Source organism: Calypte anna, chromosome 1 (assembly GCF_003957555.1).
Source record: "Calypte anna isolate BGI_N300 chromosome 1, bCalAnn1_v1.p, whole genome shotgun sequence".
Taxonomy (NCBI): domain Eukaryota; kingdom Metazoa; phylum Chordata; class Aves; order Apodiformes; family Trochilidae; genus Calypte; species Calypte anna.
In genome coordinates this window covers 147,949,573-147,973,475 of record NC_044244.1, presented here as the reverse complement: position 1 = coordinate 147,973,475, position 23,903 = coordinate 147,949,573, and the positions used below count along the sequence as shown (strand labels likewise).

At 35.8% G+C, this 23,903-nt stretch overlaps 1 protein-coding gene across 1 annotated transcript in view; it reads right to left on the bottom strand.

Moving 5' to 3' along the window:
• Window positions 1-23,903, bottom strand: part of UGGT2 (UDP-glucose glycoprotein glucosyltransferase 2) — an 86,923-nt gene that overhangs the window by 43,801 nt on the left and 19,219 nt on the right. Inside the window, exons 9-17 of the mRNA XM_030450197.1 lie at window positions 23,159-23,258; window positions 18,753-18,813; window positions 13,487-13,578; window positions 10,933-11,083; window positions 9,896-10,015; window positions 7,299-7,384; window positions 3,204-3,339; window positions 1,589-1,720; window positions 78-242 (exon numbers count right to left, since the gene is read on the bottom strand). Of these exons, the coding sequence (XP_030306057.1) occupies window positions 78-242; window positions 1,589-1,720; window positions 3,204-3,339; window positions 7,299-7,384; window positions 9,896-10,015; window positions 10,933-11,083; window positions 13,487-13,578; window positions 18,753-18,813; window positions 23,159-23,258 (1,043 nt within the window). The remainder of the gene's footprint in view (window positions 1-77; window positions 243-1,588; window positions 1,721-3,203; window positions 3,340-7,298; window positions 7,385-9,895; window positions 10,016-10,932; window positions 11,084-13,486; window positions 13,579-18,752; window positions 18,814-23,158; window positions 23,259-23,903) is intronic.

The following is a 23,903-nucleotide window of genomic DNA, read 5'->3' as shown; positions in this document are numbered from 1 at the left end:
TTTAACGTATAAATATGACTCAGACAATTCCCTGCCAAATATTTCATCTTGCATTCATTCAGAAATGTTAAACATACCATGAACACTGCCCTCTGGAAGAACCCCGTGGCATCAATAATCCTCTGAAGAATCACTGTCTCTAACTCTGCAGCATCCATCTCCTCTCTGTTAAAGGGCACGCCATTAAACAGAGCTTGAGGCAATGGACCCAGGCCAGTCTTTTTATAAAAGGTTGCTCCTGCCTGATCATATCAGAAATATCACAGGATTAAGTAGACTCTTGTTGACTGTAGCAAAAAATGAAACTAATATCAAGAGACAACAAACTCGAATCTCCCAGCACTATTCACTGTCACACCTTCTCAGAAGTAGCAGGGACAAACATTTCCTATTTGGAAACCAAACAACACCTGGGACTCATTTATATGGTGATTTTAACTTCTGCTTTTTCATCCTACTGAGAGAAATTATTCTCTTTTGCTTAAAATTCTTAGGAAAAAACAGTAAGCAAATAATATTGGAGAAGGACAGTAGGACAGCCATAGTTTCAGGTGGATTATCTTAAACCAAAGACAACACCCCAAACAATCCTCAAGAAGCTTTTATATTCAGAAGCCACGCCTTTCTTGATAAGAATGAAGAATGAGTTGACTTTTCCTCAGAGAAAATGTGATGAGACAAACAGAACTAGTGTATTGCAAGTAATTCCTTCTTTCCACTCTGCAACCTTTCCCATTTTCTTTCAATGTCCCTTTCAGGATGGTTACAAGCTCTGTGGCAGTACCTATGCGTCCATCCTTGTCATCTCACTGTCTCCTCCCTGATCTTTATCCCAGTCTCACTGTCCCTGGTCATATGGGGGGCTTCCCACTGGTGGCTGTCCCTCTATTTTCCTTTCTTTAATACTCTCTATGGCAAGTTCTCCTTCCCCAAATGTATCCAGCAGTTTCCAGGGTAGATTGAAACTGATACAAAGCTTCTATGCAACCCTGTGAGGAACAAGGAGCAATAAGGTGAACAGCACCCTCTTTTTCTGGCTGCACCAGATGCATCTCATTAAAGGAACATAATATACACTATGTAACAAATTTTGAAATTAAAGTAAAAAATGGATCTGTACAAGACTGTACAGATGGACTGGCTGAAGATACATGACAGAAAATCGTCTAAAATATTAACAGGAAATTTTCTACATAATCAATTATAGATAAAAAAATAAAAATCTCTATGGCCTTTAAATCAAAATCCATAGCTGTCTTTCCCAAAGGAAATTATAACATGAAAACATAATCAAAGAAAATACTGATTCACCTACAAGACAGGCCTCAGGTCCTCACCCAGAAGACACAGGTGAACAATTCCTGCAGTGTGAGAGAGACCCCTTGGCATGCCTGTTAGCAAAAAACTGTCCCCCTGAATAGTCCGAGTAGTAACAGAGAAACCCTTCCAACATTTCCACTAATAACTGAATGGTGGCTGAAGAAAAATCTGATTCAAAGATACTATATTGACCTGCTATAACATTTAGCTTAGTAAATGTAATACATTGAGTACCACAAAACTTCTTAGCACTTTAGTCTCAACATACCTTCCTGCCTTCATCATATTCAGAATGAACATCTAGTATACTCTGTATATCAGCATGTGGGTATTCACTTCTGAGAATATCTTTCACATGATTTACTGCTAGAACGTTTCCATCTTTTACCCCATGGTACATCTGTAAAAATTATAACAAAGAACATTTAAAAAACCCAATAAACTGTCAACAATCAAATCAGCAAAAGTCAATAAACTACTAAGTAAATATAATTTTATAGTGGTCTAGTAAATTTTGTATCAATATACTTTTATATTACTTTTATTGTAGTCTTCCTATTGCTTTAGTAACTATCACCATCTTTGTTTGAAGCCAAGCCATGGCTGACAAAGACCATGTTCCAGAGCACTGTTCTGATTAATCTATTATTATACCTTTACTCTAAATGGGAAGTGGCAAAGGAAATACATTTACATGAGTGGAAGTGAAAGGTTATTTCTCTCGACTAACTAGAGAAGGAACCTAAATTGTTATTATAAACTACCTAACCATGGATAGTTACCTGAATCTTTATGGAATTAATCCAATCCTGTCAGTGATACTTTTTCCTACAGTGACAGATTTTCCTTACCAATGCCATTTTATTTCATAGCATTAAGTTTTCATTACTTTCATAGATAGTGAAGAATTTTGAAGTGTAAGTTATTCAATCACTTTCTCTTCAAATGTGGAATGATACACTCCCCTTTACAGCTCTGAAAAAAATATATTTTAGTGATTCTATTTTCGTTATCTTTTAATTATTATCTCCTTATGTTACAAAAAGTAAATAGAGGAAAAAAATATTTTAAAAACCAAACTGCAAATCTGGTCATGGATAACAGACACACATGCATGTTGCCTCCTAACACTTGTAGATTTCTATTTCTTGTAATTTAATTTCCTTTCATCTTAAGCTGTGTTTGTCCATGATATTAGTTTCTAGGGACTGAACAGAATAGTAGAAAACCAAAGTAAGAAAAAATAATTATTAATTCCACATTCTCTGGTACAATTTTGCCTGCAGAGCCTTCACATAGACTGCTCACTTTATTTCCCTCCATTCATCTCCCATCTCTGAAATCCTGTCTGTACATGAACCTGCATTTTCTTACACAGAAAACCTCTCATCCATTAAGCTGCAAACCTGGGATATTTCTGTTTTCTACACCCATGAACAACTCAAGAACTTATATTGTTCTCTTTCATTTTCTACATTAGTAAACAACCAAGGATTCCTCAAAGCTAACAGGATTGCCATAGCGATACTAAAATGTCTGTATGTCAAGAGATACAGAACACAAAGACAGGCACCACATTAACAGAAATAACACAATCATTTTTCACAAGGAAATACTAAAAGCTACCTTTTAGTACTGCATCTACCTCTTTACATTCTTAAGTAAAGTCAGTAGATGCGTAAAACTGACAAGAGCAAGTTGGTTTCCAGAGGAGAGAAGTATTTCTGCAAATGATTCTATAGAGTATTAAAGCTATCCATGTTTTAATACTTTACTTCCAGGTAAAGTAAATGGAAATGTATTGCATTGTCATAAGGTAGCAAACTCCTAGCTATGTAGGAAAATAATTTTAAAAATAGGTGTTTTCTCAGGAAAGAACTAACATTAATTATTGAGGTAAAAGCTTGAGAGGTGTCAGATTCCTCTGCCATGTAATTAAAAGCTCGCCAAAGAGCTACTCCAGCATCCTCGTTTCCATCAATTTCTTCTTCTGTACTTAAAACAAAAACAAATCCAACTCTAGAAACAAACAAAAAAGACATTAGACATTTAAAAACAGTATCAGTTTCACACACATTCTAATACCAACACAGAAGAAGGAAATTATTTAAGTAATCTGCCCAGCATGCAGGGATGAAAACACCTGTACCTAGGTGGTGTTACATGATAGTAACACTATCACTATTGTGGTGATACTGAAGATACCAGCTATACAGTTTTCATTAGATATCCGAGATTATGCCTAGGTTCTCCTTATCTGTTAGAAGGTTATGACATTCTTTACATTGCTGCCATAATTTCTTAGTGGTTTGAGTCTCTGTTTTAGTCTGCACATTGTACCTTGAATAGCTGCATGTAGACATGCTAGGGTCTTGATTCCCTGTCATCAGCACAAGTCCTTCTTACTAGCCCTTGTCTACCCTTTTCTTACCATCTTGGCCTTCACCACTCTCACATTGTCATTCATTTTCCATTCACACCAATATCAAGACATCTACTGCAACTCCCTACATTTCCATTAAATGAAAAAAGTCCTGGAAACACAAGGCTCGAGAGGAAAAAAGGCCCAAAAAACTCATCATGGACATGGGTCTTACTTCCCTCTGTTCTTTGTTTTCATGAAAAAAATCTGGACTGGACCATATCTTTACATATCTTTATGTGTATAAATATATATATATATATGTATCTTTATATATTATACATATCTTTACAGCATAAAGTGTAACAGATTTGGTGATCTGTCATAGCAAGGGAAATTCAAACCTAACAGCCACTTATTTGTCTACAGAAAACATTTTGATTAAACAAAGCATCATCATTTGCACACATAACTCATGAAGATGTGACTGAAAGGTTTGGCACATGCTCCAGAAAGCCCAGAACTCCAAGACTTTGACATGAAGATCCTGTTTCTCCATGGAACAAAGGCTTTAAGCAATGAGAGAATCTTGACAGACAGACCACAAATAGTGGCACAATGACTAACGCAGAAAGTCCTTCACAAACTGACAACCCATGAGAGTTAAAACTGAAGGCATTTGAAATTATATTCCCCAATGAGAACACGTAAGGAAACTTCTGGTATCTACTACACTTCTGGAAAGGACTTCTTATCATTAGTCAGCTGGTATAGGAATATGACAAGAAAGATCCTTCTGTTGAGTCTTACATGATGGAACTTGTGTACATCCATACCAAGAACATACCAATACCCAAGAGAAGAAATATATGCCCATCCATCAACAGAGATCCCTGAATTAAGATATGAAGCCTAGAAACATGGATTCTGAAAGCCACCTGGAATTTTGTGAGTGCAAAGCCATCAAAAGCCTTGAAGGCTTTCAAACCTTCCACTGTCTGGTATCAATAATTTTTCTTCAAAGAATGTAGGTATTTCTCTCCACCCTCTGTACTTGAACATTTCCCCTGCTTGTATAATGAGAGAGACCAACAAGAAGAAGATGGCCAAAAGCAGATATTTTAATGAATCAGAAATGGAGATTTTATGTTAATACTTCACTGTTGCAGCAACTCGGGGATTGACTTCATGTATTTTTCCAGAGCACATCCTTGAATCATCCTGAGGATCTGCAGGTAATGCTATTTATACTACATCTGCAGCAAGATCCTCTACTATTAGCTGTCACTTCTCCAAAGACACACTCCAAAGGGCACAAAAATGCTATTCCATGAAAAATCACTACTGAAGAAGCTATTAAACTTCACTCTCTTCTATATCTACTTTTTAGCAAACCTACAGGTAGGTTTGTCTCCAGATGCCAAACTGCAACCAAATCCACTTAAAAATGTGGTATCTGAATTACACAACAGCAGCTACTTATGCAATGAAGCATCATAAGCTGCTGTCTGTCTGTTCCTAACTACACACGACAGCACTAGATAATGTTCTACATGCAGCAGTGGGTTGAAAGACCAAAAATTATCCCAACTATCAAGAAAAGAGCTAACTGTAAGACAGAACAAGGGAATCAGTCTTTCTAAAGAACTACCCCATAGACTCAAAGCTGGCTGCTGCTATGCAAAACACTGCATCTTGCAAATACTCCCACCAAGCATACAGCTCCATCATGACTGCTACAAAACCATGAAAGACCTACTACAACAGCATGACAATCTGCAATGCTGTGTTTCAGACAACCTTCAGATTTACAAGTGATAATTCAATGAGCTTATTTAGGAAGTCACTTTGCATTTGGATATCCACTTCACATGAGATATTTTAAAACTCTTAAAATCAGTCAAAAGAATTTTTAAACAGACGTTCAGAACATTATCGTGTGCATTAGATCAAAAGACAGAGGAAAGTAAGAAATATAGCAAGTTTTCTAAAAAGATACAAATAATATTGTATAAAGATGCACCGTGTTCTACAGTTAATTGCTTCTCACATTTTTTACATCTCTCATTACTGTAAATAACTTTTCCCAAAGTCTGGTGTCATCTGGATGCCATAGGAATGGTCAGCAAAGCAGAATACTGCATGACAGTACAGATTCCGTCTCTTGCCCACATCTTGATTACCATGTACCCGGCTGCTACTCTCACCTCAGAGAAGTTATATTACAAGTAATAAAGTGCAGAGAAGAACTGGGAAAACAAAAACAACCTTCGGAGCAGCTTCTAGGCACGAAGTAATTAGTAGCCTAGAGAAAGAAGTCATTGCAGCTGAATATGGCAGAGCTAGAGAGACAGTAAATGAAGATACTAATCTGGTAAAAAAAAAAAAAAAAAAAAAAAAGTAGTAGTGTTTCATACACCACAGAGTTCAACTGTGAAAAAAAGATACTGTGGGTGCTGAAACTGTACATGAATTAAGGGGAAAACAGAAAATCTATGGAAGAGAAACCCATTTCTTGTTGCTAAATATTTTAGAAACTACTTCTCGGTCTGGAATTCTTTGATGTCCAAATGTGCAAAGGCCAAGAAATGACCAAGGCAAAGTATCTGGTGGCCTTGGTCTTTTCATCAGACCTATGCAGTTCCTTGTGGCTTACTGCAGACAGACTGATCTTAAATGGACCTTTAGTCTGATATAGTTTGGTTGCTCTTACACTGTTATGTATCAGAAAAGGCAAATTAGATACCACGCTATATTCTCCTTAAGGACTGAAGTACTACTGTCTGCCAGGCAGTGACATCAGTGTCAAAATTCACAGATAACATCTCTCTTCCCATGTTTTGACATTAAATGAAAAAAACCAAAACAAACCATCAAAAAAAAAATTAAAAAAAATTATAAAAATTAGTAAAATTTTAAAGGCAAATGAAAACCCTGTTATTTACTGAGGAACCAAAAGCCATTTCACAGGAAGATTTTAAATATTCAACACGGAATTCATCTTGCTGAATCTTGGATCTAGTCTGAACACCCTTCTTTTAGAAGCTGTCAAAATAACAGGCATTTCTGAGTGTAATTAATTTTTTCTTAAAATAGGCATATCAGATCAATGAGATTCTTACTCTGAAGTGTCTCTCAAATGATGACTAGCTCAAACTCAGACAACTACTTTTCAGAAATTCAAAACTTGATGAGGTCTTTGGTCTCATTTTGGTCTTTAAGTATTTATATAAAAGACAAAATTCAGTAGAACATCCTCAATTTAAATAACTGAATTTTAAAACTGCCTCAAATTAAGTTTTAGTTAGAATATTTTGCTTAGAATGCAACTTCACATGGATATCCAGGAGGACTATTGGACAAGATATTTTTTTATCACACTTTTGCTGTTACCACACACTGCTGATCCACACACTGAGGTGTATCATCACTTGCAACCTACTTGCTTAAGAATACATAATACACATAAGCTTAATGCAAGCAGGTAACTAATGTGTCTTACTGGAATGTTGCTGCATTGGACTTCACATCTTTGCCTAGTAGAATAAAAGATGAAGAAAAAAAGGAAAGCAACCTTCTTTTAAGACTTTCCTTCAAGACTTGCAGTTTTCCTTACCTAAGAGGTACGTTATGATGGTAGAATAATTCTGCCAGTTTCATATAATCACCTGTATCTTCTTGGACAGGATCAACAAAAAGTACCTAAGAAGAGAAAACATATTATACAGGCAGCATTTATTCTTGATGCCTGTTTTCATATTTTTTTCCAGACAAAACACAAATTAAGAACTGAAATTTCCAAAGAAGCAGCGTGCCCCAACTGTTTACAATTTCCTAGGGCATTCACTGTAAGAAAACATTAAGAATATAAATGAAAATAACTTCGGAACTAATGAACTTGGACCAAACACTGAAAACAGGATTTAACCATTTCTTGAACTTCAAACCAAATGGTATCACTACTCCACTTTGAAAGACTTTGTGCCAATACTTTGTGTTCATTAATGAATTTGCTATTTACTTAAAAATGATCTAATGATGATTAATGCTGATCTTTCTATTATTCTTTCAACTAACTCTATTCTGTTGTGAAAACTAAACTAAAATATATAAACAGAATATACTGACTTAAGACTTTTAATTAAAAAATGAAGCACTGGAAAAGAGTTCTTTTCTCCCGTTCCACACATCTTTGCACTCACCCTTTCAGTTACTGTAGCCTGCTGAGCAAAATCAGAACTTTCCAGTATGAACAGAATCTAAAACTGGGATCTGTCTTCATAGGTAGACTATCCTTATGCAAATTTAATTATGACACTGGCACCTTATTTATTCAGTTTTGTATTGCAACTCCCTGTAGAATTTATCATAAATTTGCTGGAGTGGCTACGATGCAGCACAATAATTTTCAAAATTTTGAACACTCCCTCCCACTCAGATTACACTTAAATGATACAGATGCTGTGCACATCTATGCCACTATTGAACTTTGAATACATAATGCAATCTACATCATATTATACACATCTGATGCCTCATTATAAACACATTTTTTTAATTACTTATGGCTTGTATTTTGATTGTCTTCTTATACACTGAACTTCCTGTCACTTGGAGTGACTACATCAGTAGACAAGAGAAGAGCTACAGATGTCATCTATCCAGTCCTGTGAGGCCTTTGACACAGTCCCCCACAGCACCTTTCTCTCTAACTGCAGAGGTATGGATTTAATAGTTGGACTATTAGATGGATAAGAAAATGGCTGGAAAATTAGATCCAGAGGATAGTGGCCAATGGCTCAATAACAGGAGAGAGATGAGTGACAAACTGTGTCCCTTTGGGATCTGTGCTGAGACCAGAACTGTTTCATATCTTCATCAACAACACAGAGTGGGATCAAGTGGACACGCAGCAAGTCTGCAGGTGACACCAAGCTGAGTGGTGTGGTTGATATTCCTGAGGGACAGGATGACATTCAGGGGGATCTGAACAAGGATGAGAAGTGGACTCACATGAACCTCACCAGCCTCAACAAGGCCAAGTGCAAGGTCCTGAACCTGGGTAAGGGCAACCTCTGGAATCAGTACAGGACAGGGGATGGAAGAAATAGAGAGCAGTTCTGCAGAGAAGGACCTGGCAGTATTGGTGGATGGAAAGCTGGACATGATCCAGCAATGTCAGCTTGCAGCCCAGAAAAAAAAACTTCCCCTGACCTGCTTCAAAAGCCAGCAGATCAAGGGAGGTGATTCTACCCCCCTACTCTGCTTTCATGAGACCCCTGCCTGTATCCAGTTCTGGATTCCTCAATATAGGAAAGACATGGAACTGTTGGAGTGGGTCAAAACCTATCAGAGGGCTGGAACCCCTCTCCTGTGAGGAAAGGCTGAGAGAGTTGGGGTTGTTTAGCTTGAAGAAGAGCAGCAGAAGAGGAGGGACTTCATTGAAGCCTTTCAATGATTAAAGAGAGCTTATAAAAAAGATGGAGAGAAGTTTGTTACCAGTGGTGGTGACACAGTAGTGACAGAACACGAGGTAAGTTTTAAATCAAAAGTGTAGATTTAGACTAGATATGAAGAAATGAGGGTCTTGATATACCATGGGTATCATAAGGGAAACAGCTTGCCAGAGGCCCCATGATTGGAAGCATTTAAGGTCAGGTTGGATGAGGCTTTGAGAACCTCATCCAAATGAAGATGTCTCTGCCCATTAAAGGAAGTTGAGACTAAATGGTCTTTAAAAGTCCTTTAAAACCCAGGCCATTCTGTGATTCCTACAATTACCTTTTGTAACTGAAATTTCAATTTAAACAAGCAATTGCTGTTTCCTTGACTTACTATGTGATAAAGAATACTATGTACAAAGGAAAAATTATGCTACACTTCCCTAATTAGCATACTTTACCATGTAAACCAAGGAAATGGGTCATCACCTGTACTACGAAGGAAATTCATTGATAGTAGCAAATTATCTACATGTAGCATAGAAAGGAATAGTAAAGCTCTTGACAGAGCTATGCCCAAGTCCACTTCTGGAAATCAGACTAATAATCACATATGACTCACAAGACGAAAGATTTTCATTACTATTAGCAGATCCACAGAGAAAACAGGAGATTCTGTCTTATCTTAACAATGAATAGAGCACATTTTCTTCAATAAACTGTCCACACACCAATACATACACTATGCAAAAACGAAGTTCTTAGAACTTACCAAATTATATAAATTGCGCCTAATCTGCTGTATAACTCCAGGAAATGAAGGTTTTAGCAGTTCCTGATAGCTTGCAGGCCATGTGCTGTAGCTGTGATCTTGTTCTATATTATTAACCCACTAAAACAAAAAAGGGAGGAATGTGAAAAACACATTTTAAAACATACCAAAAATGTGGAAAGAGTAAAATATTTTACTTTCTTTTTGAAGCAGCAACAGAAAATAGCATCTAAAATGTTTTTTTTTCCAATCAAACTGTTCAGGGTTATTAAGTACTGAATGGAGAAGGAAAAAAGAAAAGAACTTTTGCACTCTGTATCTGAATATGAATAAAGCTACTTTTTCAAGTGTGGAAACTACTTTCACAATACAAAGGTCATAATAATGTATCACACAGATATGTGTATAACAATCATCTTGTAAGATAAATACAGTATTTCTTTATAACCTGGAGGAGCACTTTAAACATAGCAAAATAACCGAATAATATATGGGAAATTTGTTCTACTGTTTTCTGTGCAAGCCTAAGTATACTTGGCAGAGTAAACAGTGAAATTAAGTTCTTTGTGAAAAAAATTAGTATTTTTAGTGCCTTTTCACTGGCATATAAACTTTGTAATGAAAACTGTATAAGTTTTGAAGATGCAAAAAAGCAGTCATTGTACAATTGGAAAAGAAAAAAATTTAAGCTGTCCACAATTCTCTTATTATACTTGTAAAGTACATTTAGCAGTCTTGCATAATAGAAAGATATTACATATCTGGGTTAATTGCTGTGAAGTCAAATTCTATAGCTGTGTGTGCAACTACTCTGAGATACATTTATTCTTTCTTTTAAACAGCCTGCATTAAAAATTTAATAAGGCATAGGGAAGAGAAAATTATTCTTATAATATACTCAAGAGCTATCATTCTCCAAAATACTTTAAACTGCTTGTTGATACAGTCTTACACCTAATACGTCAACTACACTACAAAAGGACAGATGGTCTCATACATTTTCAAATATGTATTTTTAAAATTGCTTAATTACTTACTGTTATTGAAGAGTGACGAATATCTAGTGCATAGCTGTCACCTGTAGGATGTATATGCAACCTCATAAGTTTGCTCAGGATGTCCTCCTTGATTCCAAGTTCATGAAGACCATGCATCACTTTTCCTTCCAGTTTAAGAGTCTCTAAAATACTTTTTCGGGAAGACAAAAAGCATAACGTCCATACAGAACACTTGCCATGACAGAAAAAGAAAAAGCATTTCAAAGACCATTGACATGAAGATTATTTTTAGTATTAAACATTATTCCTATATCTTCCTGCAGTCAAATGCCTAAAACAAAATCAATTAATAACAGTCTATGTCTCCAATTTATTTCATAACAGAATTTTAACAGATTTATACAACTCTTGTGGTAATTCACGTTTATTTTATATGAAGGAAATTTGTCCATCTTTATTAAGATGTGGTAGGACAGAAGAGAGCAAGGTTGATTGCTGCAGTGTCCTGGCTGAGCAGAAATGCAAGATGGGGGCACCCTAAGAGGGAGAATTCCAAGTGTTCAGAGAAGAAGGCAGCAAGGGATGGAGACACAGACAAGATTTAAATCTGCATCATGGCAGAAGCCTGAAAACAGCACAGAGGAAACAAAGAGCTACAGCCCTAAAAGAGGACTCTCGCCCAAAGACCCAACAGGATTCTGGATCATTTGTTGCAGTCTGAAAATTCAGTTTGGGAATGGAAAAAAACCTGAAGTACTCACAAGAAGAACACAGCAAGCAAGTTTGACCAATGCTTTGATTTCTATCATGCTTCATTTTGAGTTTTCTCAAAATGCGAAAGGTTTCTTCTAAAATAGTGAAAGGTTTCTTCCAAAAAGTGAAAGGTTTCTTCTAAAATATATTGAAATTAAACATGGCAGTAGCATTAAAAAGTGTTATTAATATTTGCATCATCACCGAAAAAGATGTAAGTGACCACATACTAAAACTCTGGTTGAGAAAAAAAGACAACAAAAAAACCCAAGAAAGTTTAAGAATCTCAATGGAGGAGAAGAAGACATTTTGAGTTAAAAAACAGAAAGTAAAAAAACTGTAGGCTGACAAATCATAGAAACAGGAAAAAAAGTCTCCATTTTAGGATCAGTTGATTTACTGACAGTTTGCAGGCCACCAAAGACAATTTTGAAGTAGTCTTATCTGTCCTGCTGATGACAACATACAGAATTACAAGGAAAAATGTTTTCAGTTTACAAGTGCTTGCAAAAAAGGGGCAAGTCACAGTCAGAAGATTATACTGTAATTATGCAAACCAGAAGAAGATTTCTTACACCAAAAAGTGCATTAGTTCTGCCTTAACAGGTCTTATAATGAGGTGGCCAGAGAGAAACATGCCAATGTCCTGGTTTGGGCCAGGATAAAGGTGATTTTCTGTTTTGTACTTTTACTTTTAGCTAAGTCTCTTGTAAGTAGTTGCACTTGCTGAAATTAACAGCAAGTTTCTCAGACAGTGTGTGTTTCTAGGATTGATAACACTTGATGTTTATAGTTACTGCTAGAGACTGGTGTGCAGAGCCAAGGACACTGCTCAGCTCTGAGGAAAACATTTTACCGTTCAGGAGGACACAGAGGTCCCACCTGAGCCCTCCTTTGGGGAGGAACAGACAAGATAGATGCCAGAATTGACCAAACAGAGTATTCCATCCCATATACGTCACACTCAGTATAAATTTGAGGCATCACGAGGGCCGAGCCAGATCTTTTCCTGATTTCCTGCTTCCCTTCCTTCACCCGGCATCCTGGAAGGATCCCATCCATTCGTTTGCCTGTGCTCCTGATCCGTGCCAGCCCATATCTGTGTGTTCCTGCCTTCGGTTCCCGACTGCTGCCAACTCCAGGAGTCCAGCCTGGACTTTCCCAGGGCTGCCCTGCAGCCTCAGTGGTGACATGAGAGTTATTGGGGGAGAGGGGGGAGGAATGTGGTATCCATTTTCCTGTATATTTGTATATATTTAGTAATTTTACCTATTTATCATTACTGTTTCATTAAAGTTGTGTAGTTTAGTTTCCAACCCATAAGTCTCTCTCCCTTATTCTCTCTCCTTTCTTTATCAAGGAGAGAGAGATTAATAGAGAGCGTCTGTTATTCGGTTTAATTGCCGGGCCAGTGTTAAACCGTGACAGCCAAAAATAACCCCAAGGTTTTGTGTATCTAAATTTAAAGCCTACATTTTTGTTGGTAATTTTTAAGGAATCTGAAAGCACTTAGATTATTTTTTATGAAGTACTTTTCCCAGCTTTTTATATGTCGGATTCCTCTATACGTATGCTGGATTTCTTCCATTTTCCAAACAAATTTTACATGGCGAGGCATAAAATTATAGGCCAATTAAAAAGGATATTCCATGAAAATAATACTGTTTTCAACTACTACAAAATGTTCATTTTCGATGCAAATCCATTGTAATCCATTGTAATCCAGTATTCTCCCCATACTGGTCCCCCAAAATGCAACAGGTGAGATTATCTATAACCGTGACAACAACTTTTCCAGATTATTGAATCTGTAATCTTCAAACAAAATGTAACATCTTACCTAAAAGGATCATGAAAATCCAGGTCAATATGAAGGCCATTTATAAATAAGCGTGCTTCTCCAGGTTGGATTCCAAGTATTTCATGAAAATGCTAAAAAGGAAAAAGTACTGCTAACTTATATGAATATATTAGTGTTGACATACAACTAAATAAGTGTACAGAAACACACATTTTTATATGCATATATAGACATAAAACATTAAGTAATTCTGAAAAACAGATACATCAAATACAAATTAAAAGAGCTGATAACACGACCCCCTCCCTCCCCCAACAACCTATAGGGTCCCTATCTGTTCAAGGTAAAGACAAGAACACAATCTCAGTGCCCAGCAAAAGAAAGTGAAAATACACACACATACAGAAATATGGCCTGTAAGTTTTTGAAAAATTATTCCTACATATCCATTCAACACAAAGAGACCTTGTATGTGTCCTTCAGACCTCCATGTGAAACTAGCTTTCTCAATAGCTTAGTATCTCTCATAATTCCAAAGAAAATTAAAGTTATAATTGTTATGGAGAATTAGAAAAGAGACAAGAAACATAAAATCTCAGCTAACAAAGGGACCTTGGAAAAAACATAGATCAGGAAGGGATAGCATAGCATACTCCTGCTTTCCAAAGACAAAAAAAAAAAAAAATCCACAATAAACAAATACAAGAAGAAAGAGGTATTTAGGATGTAAAGTATGCCTTCTTTTATCTCAGAGAGCTGCAAGGCACCCCACTGTTTAATCTATGGTGGCTGTAGCAAGATAAGAAACCCGAGCAACAGGAGCAGTTTATTCCAACTCACCCCATGAGGAGCAGTCAGATTTCCAGATCTGTCTTAATTCCCAACAGAGGAGTGGAAAGCACGAAAAATATGCAGAAAAAAAGCAAGCTGCGAAAGATACATTTTTTCCCATTTAGCTCCCACTTGCTGGACAAAAGAAGTGTGAACAAAAAATGCTCTTTGAACAAAGGCACACTTGGAGCAAGCAACTCAGCCTGTGTATATTACTCCACTTACAAGGCTGTCACTGAAAGAATGAGAGAAGAAAAGGGAAAACACTGAGAGCAGCATTATTTCTAAGTGTGGTTACCTTCACACAGTTCAAAGTAAACTCAAATCTAACTGATTTGTGGCATTACCAGTGCAATACCATATGAGTGAGATGACAGCTGTAATTCAACAAACAGGCATATTTGTCATCATTCACTGAAAAGATACCATTTTCTCTAGTATATCTATGTATTTCTACAATCCAAAATGGAATGGAAGTATGTAATGACATCTAATACCAGCCCGTAAGAGGCATTCTACATGAAGGAAAAATGCAGATGTGATAAGCCTAACACAAAAAGAATTTCTATGGAAGCCCAAAATCTGTCTCTGACATTGATAAACAGCTTTTGAATTTTGTAAATTTAATTTATTCTAATGGTGTAACCTGAACTCTGTAGTGCTTTTTTTCATGGAGATATAAAAACAACGATATAATCACTTATGCTTGTATAAAGTATCTAAATACATGTATTCAAGCTCAGATATGATGTAAAGAATATTGTGCCTTTAGTAGGCACTGCATCCCACTAATGTTAAAAAAATAGCCAGGAAGACTTTAAAAAATTTGAATTAGTTATTATCTTTCATGAAAATTTTAATAGGCACTTACAAAATAGATGTCAGTGGGCTTTGAAAAATGAGGAGCATAAATGCATGGCAGTAAGTTTCCTGTGGTCAGATATGGAAAAAAAAGAAAGATAATTTAATTACTTTCCTGATTAATAAAACTCACTTTATTCCTATTCATGTACCTGTGTGGATTTTTTGTATGTCCCAAAACTTGGTACAGAAGAGGAATGACTTTTATCTTTACAACTAACTGCTGCTTTGGATGACTCTGACCAAAATGCAGGACTTCATATTTATCTTTGTTAAAACCTTATGAAACCATTAAAACAAAAATCAGAAGTAGACATTGGCATTTTTCCTACAACAGCTTCACACAGAATTACATGCCCTTCAAGGTCTCACTCTACACACCCCTTTTAAGTAGCCAAAATTAATATATGACTGAATGCCAAGTACTTTTGCAGCAGGTGAAATTACTTTTACCTACACAGAGCTTCATGCTGAGACACAACCAAAACAAGCAGATGAGGTAATATCAAACAGCCAGGCACACGGCAATGAGATTTCACTGCACCAGGCAGAGAAGCACCCGAAGTCCAAGCTACACCTGGAGTTCTTAAGTAGATAGCAGACACAACTTGGTTTCCAGTTTAAATACCAGTGCTTTGCCATGAGGCACTGTGATCACAAAAAAATGTCCCTTAATGCTACTGGACTCAAGGAGCAAACAGGAACTATATAAAGAGTAATGCAGTATCTCAAGAAATCCTATCAGCATCCCTCAGGGCTCTTGTGATATCAGCTAGAATAGGCCCTTTCCTTGAAGCTCTGAAATCAATATTCAGGGTAAGATTTCTCTTACTACTACTGAAAGCCTAGTGGTCATTGCTATGAGCCTAAATACTCATCTAAAAACAGACCCTGACTGAGAAGGACTGCAGCTGGCTGATGTAGGTCATAAAAACCTTAATAACTGAAACGAATGCAAGAACAGTGACGAGAATTATCAGCCACTGGGTACTGAAATGGGAGTCCAAAATTTTTTTCAAATCCATCAGTACCGCAGTAGTAAAAGGACCAAGATGAATCAGACCTGAGTCTAGTTACTCAGATTTGATGCTGAGCATTTGATTGTTCAGAAGAGCACCCCTTTGCCATAACAACTTTGATGGAAAGAGTATTAAGGCATCCAAGACTAGAATTTAACATTCAGAATATTTATATGGTATTTTCTTGCTAAACCGTCAGAAAACTATTGCACTGGAAGCTGCAAGTTGTGTTGAACGAGGTTTTATTTTTTTCTATAGCTCTTCTTTGTCTATTTCTTAGTTAGCTGTCAATTCATTACACCTATATCATCACATGCCTTTCAAGTTTTAATACTTTTATTTCCTCTCATTGCATTTGCTATTCAGCTTTCATTATCTTGAGAGGGAATCATCCAGTTACACACAGCATGAGATTGTATCTCTCCTGCTGCTAGATGGATGCACTGCAGTTCAAGAACACACATGCCAATTTATTGTGCTCTAGCAACTTCAGCAAGTTTCCCTGCTTTTCTTCACCAGATATTAGCTTTTAGCTGCCTAAAGACCTGTAGTCTTCAGACTACAGGTAGGATGTAGTAAAAATTTAAACTTGGAGTGATAGGTATCTGTGATCCTGTTCTAGTTAGTGGATTTACGACTGTCACAGAAGTGATTCAGCTAAACAACCACATAGATATCCAGTGTCATCTGCTTCAAGATAAGGTATGTTGGACTGCAAAGTACAGGTCAGGCAGAAGGAAATGAATGTCCCAAGCAGATGCATCTGCCAGACCCGTGTGGGTATCTTGGATCAGAAATTCAGTTTTAGGCAACTAAATCATGCCCCACAAGACAACCACTGAGTGAGACAATGTGTTTGACCTCCACTGGCTACACCTTCATTATCATAACAAGAATTTAGATACCATAGATTTGTGCCTAAATGCAGACATCTTAATTTCAAACCGAATCTTATTTAGTTAGTTCTTATATTTAGTAATCATAGCAATTTAACTTGCTGATATCCCTTTACTTTTTTTGCATTTTGGGTGAGATGAGTAGTTCTTGATTAAGCAGTTTAACAGTGCTGCAATTTGAGAGAGACACTGTAAAGACTTCATCCAGAAACAAGGAAAGTCCTGATACTAACACTTGTACTCTAGACAAACTATGATCATCAGGGCTTTGTTCTACTTTATCCTAAATATAACCCTTACAAAGAGGCACAGGAAAACATGTACCTCAGCTTATTCAGAATGCAATGAAGCAGAGTACAGATAATGATCTCCTCCCTTGAGTACGAACTATGGGACTATGGGACCAGAGCAAGAAACAAAAGACCTGCACATCGTTGACACCACTCTAAGGCCCCTCTGAAAACCCAAGAATCAAACATGAATTCTGCACACAGGGAAGCTGAACAGCTCCAGAAGGTGAACTGCTGGTATATGTGAAATGTGTTCTGAATACACTAGTCCCACACATATTCACCTATGGACAAAAAAAAGCCCTCTACAATTGTTTGCCTGTTTACAAGGACATAGCACTTGAGCTTGTCCCTGTATGGTAGGAAATAAGACTGGAAAGATCTTCATTACTTTTGAATGGCAGAGAGCTCCAACATTGAAGCAAAATTTTTGCTAAAACAGAGATAGGAAGCTCTGTATGAGAAGGCTGCACCAGTTCATGAGGGACACTGTCCACTGTCACTGTTTAGGAAGGTGGAAGAAACTGCAAGACATTCCCCTGGAGATACTAGTCTTGTCAAGAAGACAGGAAAAGGTCTGCATGGATACAAACCAAAATGACTGATGGAAATTCTGCAGAACTACAGGAGTGCCATAAGAAATAACTGCCTTTCACTGCAGTCATTGGTCAGTCTTAACACCATATGAAAAAACAGGTTCTGAAGATCAAGATTAAGGACAGGTCATTTTATGTGACCAGTCCTAAAAGCATGGTTGCTAATATTTAATTTTCACACTTAATTTGAAAGAAAAAAATGTAAACTCTGAACTGAGACAGAAAACACAAGAGATGTCATGGATTTGACACACCCATGGAGGGATCTCAGTATACATCTCAGAGCACTCAAAATCACGTGAACAATGACTTCTCATGTGGCACAAGGCACAAAAGATGCAGCTCATCAAGGATGAAAATAAAATGACTGTCAACCATAGACAGTGTTCTAAATACCTTGCAGAACAGTTGCATCTGTGAGAATATGGAAAGCTCAAAACTACTGTTTGCTGACCATGATCTCAGCAGGAGGCCTAAATTCAACACCAAAGCTCTAGACAAATTAACTGATACCTATTTAGCTTTAACAGAACACAATTTATGACTTAACACAATACTCTAAAAATTGTTTGTCCTTGCCTAATTCTTTAAAATCAAAAGAGGGAAAAGAAAAAGTACCAAGAACCACGGAAAGTGAAAAATTTGAACAGAATATTTCAATGAGATTTATTTAGTAAAAAGATTTTTAGAACCACTAGATCTTTTTTTCTCTCCAGTAGAAACCATATGAAAGTTGCTACACTAATTAAAAATCTCCAAAAGCAGTAATGTGATAGTCACTCAAATGTCCATTTGCATTAATAAAAACAAACCTTCTGATTTTCTTCTATTTCATTTCTCATTTTCTTGTCTACTGGCACTCTGGTCAGTGATCTGCAAAGATACAGTATTGTTTTCACTCAACCACTGAATTTTAAAAACGCATTAAACAATGTGAAATGTATTTTAATACCATATCTGATGCATCGTGAATAATGCTGTAATTAAGACTAGGAGAGAAGAGCAGCACAGTGTCCTAAATATTTTATTATCAAAACAAATATTTGTTCTGTATTACTCTAGTAAACTCAAGTTTCAAATTTATGCTAGGTTTTAAGTAGTATTATCAGCATATTTTTTAACACTCTCAATCTATCTTCCATCTTGTGGGGTTTTTTTGTGTGTTTGTTTTTGTTATTCTTCTGGAAAATAGCAAGTATATAATAAAAAAGCTCTTTGATTATCTACATTATCACCTAAATAAATGCTGTATTTGTATATTTTAATTTAATGTTACTAATTCAATGCTACTCAATATAGCAGCACAGACGGCCAAGGATACAACTTGATGTTTTGGCCAAAGGCAGGGAATAAATGCAAAGAATGACCACATTTAAATCAGATGAGATTAGAAAAGCAAGTTACAGATTGAGACCCTTGAAAATGTTAAGTACTCTCAGACAGTCAAAATTTTAGCTTCCTTAGTCATTGTACTTATAGAAGATAATTCATTGATTTGTCTTTTTTACCTTTCAAGAACATCGTGGAAGACTATTTTAAGCTCCTCTGCCATAATGCATTGTATGCGAGGTTTATAATTACTAAGCTAGTTTAAAGTACTCCCAGAGGCAAATTAATTTCTCTGTGTTTTAAGAAACATTGTGCCATATTAACCTAAATCAGGTTCTTCCAATGAATGTAAAAATAAATACTCTACATAACTATGTTGTCAAAACATGACTGTACACGTAGCAAATCTGTATGGGAATTTAAGAGAAACTGAATCTTAAATCTGAAAGTTACCCAAACAGAGAATGATCCTAAGCAAATTCATTATGGATATTGAAACAGTTATTTAATAACATAAAACCTCACCTCCTCTCTAAGGAGAAACAGATTTAAAATAACCATGCTAGTACACTCCACACTTTTCACAGTACATCAGAAATAAGACACATAAAATCAGTTAACTATAAAGAAATATTCAGGCTTTCCAGGTGATCAAAGAGACCACTTACTAAGTGCAAGCTTTTATGATCATAATGTTAGGTACTCTATAGGCACATAAAGAACACAGTAAGTGTATTCAAATTCTGAGTAAATGTATTTTACACTCTACTATTTTCCTGTTCACTAATCTTGAAATAAAAATTGTAGAGCACTGAGCAAGAAACTATAAACATTCCTGTTGAAAAAGAAACATGTCTGGTTAAGACTTTAAAAAAATACTAAAAGAAAGCATAAGTACAAACAAAAGAATATCTGAAGCCAAATTTAAATTTGGAAAAATTAAGAAGGATTAGGAAAAAACACTCAAGTCAGAAGTTTCAAAAGTTGACTATGCAGCACACTGCTTTAAGGGACCTTCTACCAGCAACAGACAGGATTCAGGAACAATACAGAACTTCTTATTAAAAGAAATCAATGGGAATTATTACTGAGAATTTCCTTAGCCAGCAAGCAAAAAACCTATTTAACAGGAGGACTCCATAGCAATACAAAAATTCAGTGTATAGCAGTACTACCACAACTAGTATTCTGACTTCATAGCAATAGTTCTAAGTAGGGGAAAAAAAAGGGCTGATTTTTCTAAACTCAGCATAGGTAGTAGTAGAAGGGCCTGCAACTCTCTGAATCAATACTTCATTCTCCATACACAGTAATAAAACCTGCACGGATAAAAAGAACCTAAATCTTCCCAAGTAGGTTAGAGTAGTGAGGCAGAACAACAACAACAACAAAAGAGACTGAAAATAATTAAAAGGTAGAAAAAAGAAGACAAAGCTGGCCCAACATTAGCAAGGAAGTAAAATACTTACCATTATAAGGTAATTTTTACTGGTAATAAGAAAGCAATAGATTAAAGAATTGTTAACTAGCTCCTTGTCTATGCAAAGCAGAATTCTAGAAAGATTTTAAGGAGAAAGTGTGGTAGTGGACCCTTGGGAAGGTCATCCTGAGAATCTGAGGTAACAAGTGTAAAAGTACCTGTGAGTGACATCTGTTTTGAGTTCAGTCATTTGTACACTTTGTTCAGAGCTTCACAAAGTTTTATGTGTGGGTTTTTTTCTAAGTATTAATTCCTAAGGACTCACTAAAGAGAGACACTTCCCTGCCTGAAAATAAATGGATACTATTTATCAGTCTACATGTAGTAGAAATGTTAATTGTAGAGCTGTGTTGTATTTTCTATCATACAACTTTATGCTTATTTATTCTTATCTGGAAGGGCATGCAGCTATGTACTGGGTATCAGGGGAAAAAAGGAAACTTTTCACACTTTCATAATGTTAACATTCATACCTAATAAATTAAAAGCAAGAAACAGACCATATAAATCTTACTGCATTCTTAAATAGACTATATAATTCTTACTGCATTCTTAAAAAGCAGGTAATTATGACGCATATACAATGGAGCAAAGATTTGGAAAACCTCATAAAATTAATTATGAAAATGTTACCATGATATATATCAGGTGTTAGACTGTCTAGATCTGATAACATTTTGTAAAACCTACCTCAGAATAACCTTTTCAACTGAAAATACTAAGACACAAACATTCAAGTTACAAACTAAAAAGTGAAGGAAGCTTCCAGAGGAATGGTTTATTAATTTCTTTTACAGTCTCAGGAACCCCTCCATTTTAAAGGAACATACAATATTTAATTTTTGGTTTCATAACTATGGTTCTAAAATTTTTATAGAGTCTTTTTGAACTAAAACTTGCATAATTTAATAAATGTTCTCATATCTAAGCTGTGTGAAATTTATACAACTTTTAAATCCTACTATTAGAGTGATCAGTTATCTATCTAAATTGACTAAGCAATACTGTTTAATTTCTTGTTTATTCTAGGGTGGTTTTTTTTCCAAACATATTTTTTTACTCAGCAGGTTAAGCATTATTAGCTTATTAAGGAAATGTATCTTTTGGACTGTTGTTACACAATGTTCTTTTGATTTAAGTTTGTTGTCAATGCAGACCTACTAACTTTAAATTATTTAAATATTTGCAATCTAAGAGTAACATGCTAAGCTAGCATATTAGAATAAATCATACAAAAGAACTGCAGTTCCCCTTTTAATATTTCTGGAGTATTCTTATGCTTCTACCCATAAAAATAAAATGTTTGAAGAGTAGGTAAATTGTGCTCTAAGGCCACAAATACACGGTGGGAGTTTGAGTGGGATGAAACAATTTAATGACTTTTTAAATCCATGATTTAAATGTCACCTAGCATATTTCAAACTGACTTTTTCTTGTTCTTTAAAGAACACTGCCCTTGCAGGTCAACATCACGTATGTTTCTACTCTCTTCTAGTGGAAAGCTGCATTTCCTGATTGCTAATCAGTATAAACTTGGACATTACTATGTCAGAATAATTACGTTTCAGCCATTTAAAAGTACTTTTTCTACCCTGAAAGAAGATGACACAAAGGTAGCTTTGCCATTACAGTGTAGATTTTTCTCTCTAATCAGAGATGTTACGGTTATCACAGTGTTACTGTGATAATTAAACAAGAGCTGTAAAACATGAAAGCACACTGAGTTAAGAATGCTACTTAGCATAATATTTAATTAAATAATTCAAGCAGATATTGCTGATAGGATTACATGAAGAAATTATTAAATAAAAAGAAAAGCATTTCTCAATTAGAACACAATCGGCTTACTGAAAGAGCAAGTGTTAATATTAACACAGAGGAGAAGGTTATTCAGTTACTTAATATTTATCTTGATCTTTTATTAAATAATCTGTTATGGGAGGCAGATCTTCCCCAGTAAGAACACTAACATACAGTAGCCAGGGCCCAATCTTTTCAGCAATGCTGTGCTTGTAACTGATGTGGGTGGATCTCCTAAAAAATTTATTAATAGAATTTTGCCCCTTCCTGCTGTGAGTAGATCTCTCACTAATTCAACATAATTTTCCACATGGGAAATTATCAAACTAGTGAAAGTCAAGGGCACTAGCAATTCAACCCTAAGCACCTGTAGGATTAGGATGCCTTCATGGCATCTCCTGCATCAGACAGGAAGCATTTAATAGACTGATCATGAGCTCTACCAAGAATTATTTCTACTCAATCAAATTGCCTGGAATCCATCAGGCAAGCTGTAAAATACAAATTTCTGACTGCAGGATTTGGATATAAATCTGTATTACTGACATTAAATTAAATTCAAATGCAAATATTAAAACAGTATTTGAAAAACAAGGTTAAGTATCATACCTGGCTCTTATTGGGAAGTTCTGAGCTATGTCTTTCATTACCTTTAAGGCATCATAAACAGGAGTAGACATAATTTGAGCAGCTGCTTGAAAGCTAAGATCTGGAAAAAAAATTGCAAATAACTCTCAATCAAACTGCCTACAATCTGAAGAGTGTTCAACTCTTCATATATGCACTCTCACTATTTACATTTTTTATGTTTCAATCATACATTGTCAAAGATTATGAAGTAACATTATTAAGGTCAAAAAGACAGGCACATCAAAGTCCAAAACAGCAAATTCAGGCTTTGCTTCGGAATTCTGCTCTGGTGTCTGGAAGATACACATCGTGCATTTAATTTCTAAGTGTACAAAAACACATTGAAAAGAGAAGATAATTCATCATGTGGTATTATGCCAGTATCACCAGGGGATCATGTTCAAACCCAGATATACACCAACCCATCAACATCCATAACTGCAGTAACAATCTGATTTTCCAACTCCAACACTTCACAGGATTTTCAGGGAACAGATACACTAAATGTGAAAGGCTGTATTGTGCATGTGAGGTGTACAATTTTCAAGAGTAGCACCCATTTAAAAGGAAGAAAAAAAAAGAAGGCTCTTGAAAGAAAGGCCAATCTGCTGTTAAGTTTCAAGTCTCTTAAGTGTATAGCACAATTTTTAAAGGTATCCCATTCTTCTCTCTATGCTTTTTCTCACAATTAAGTAAATCTTCATATATCAGCAATTTATGATTC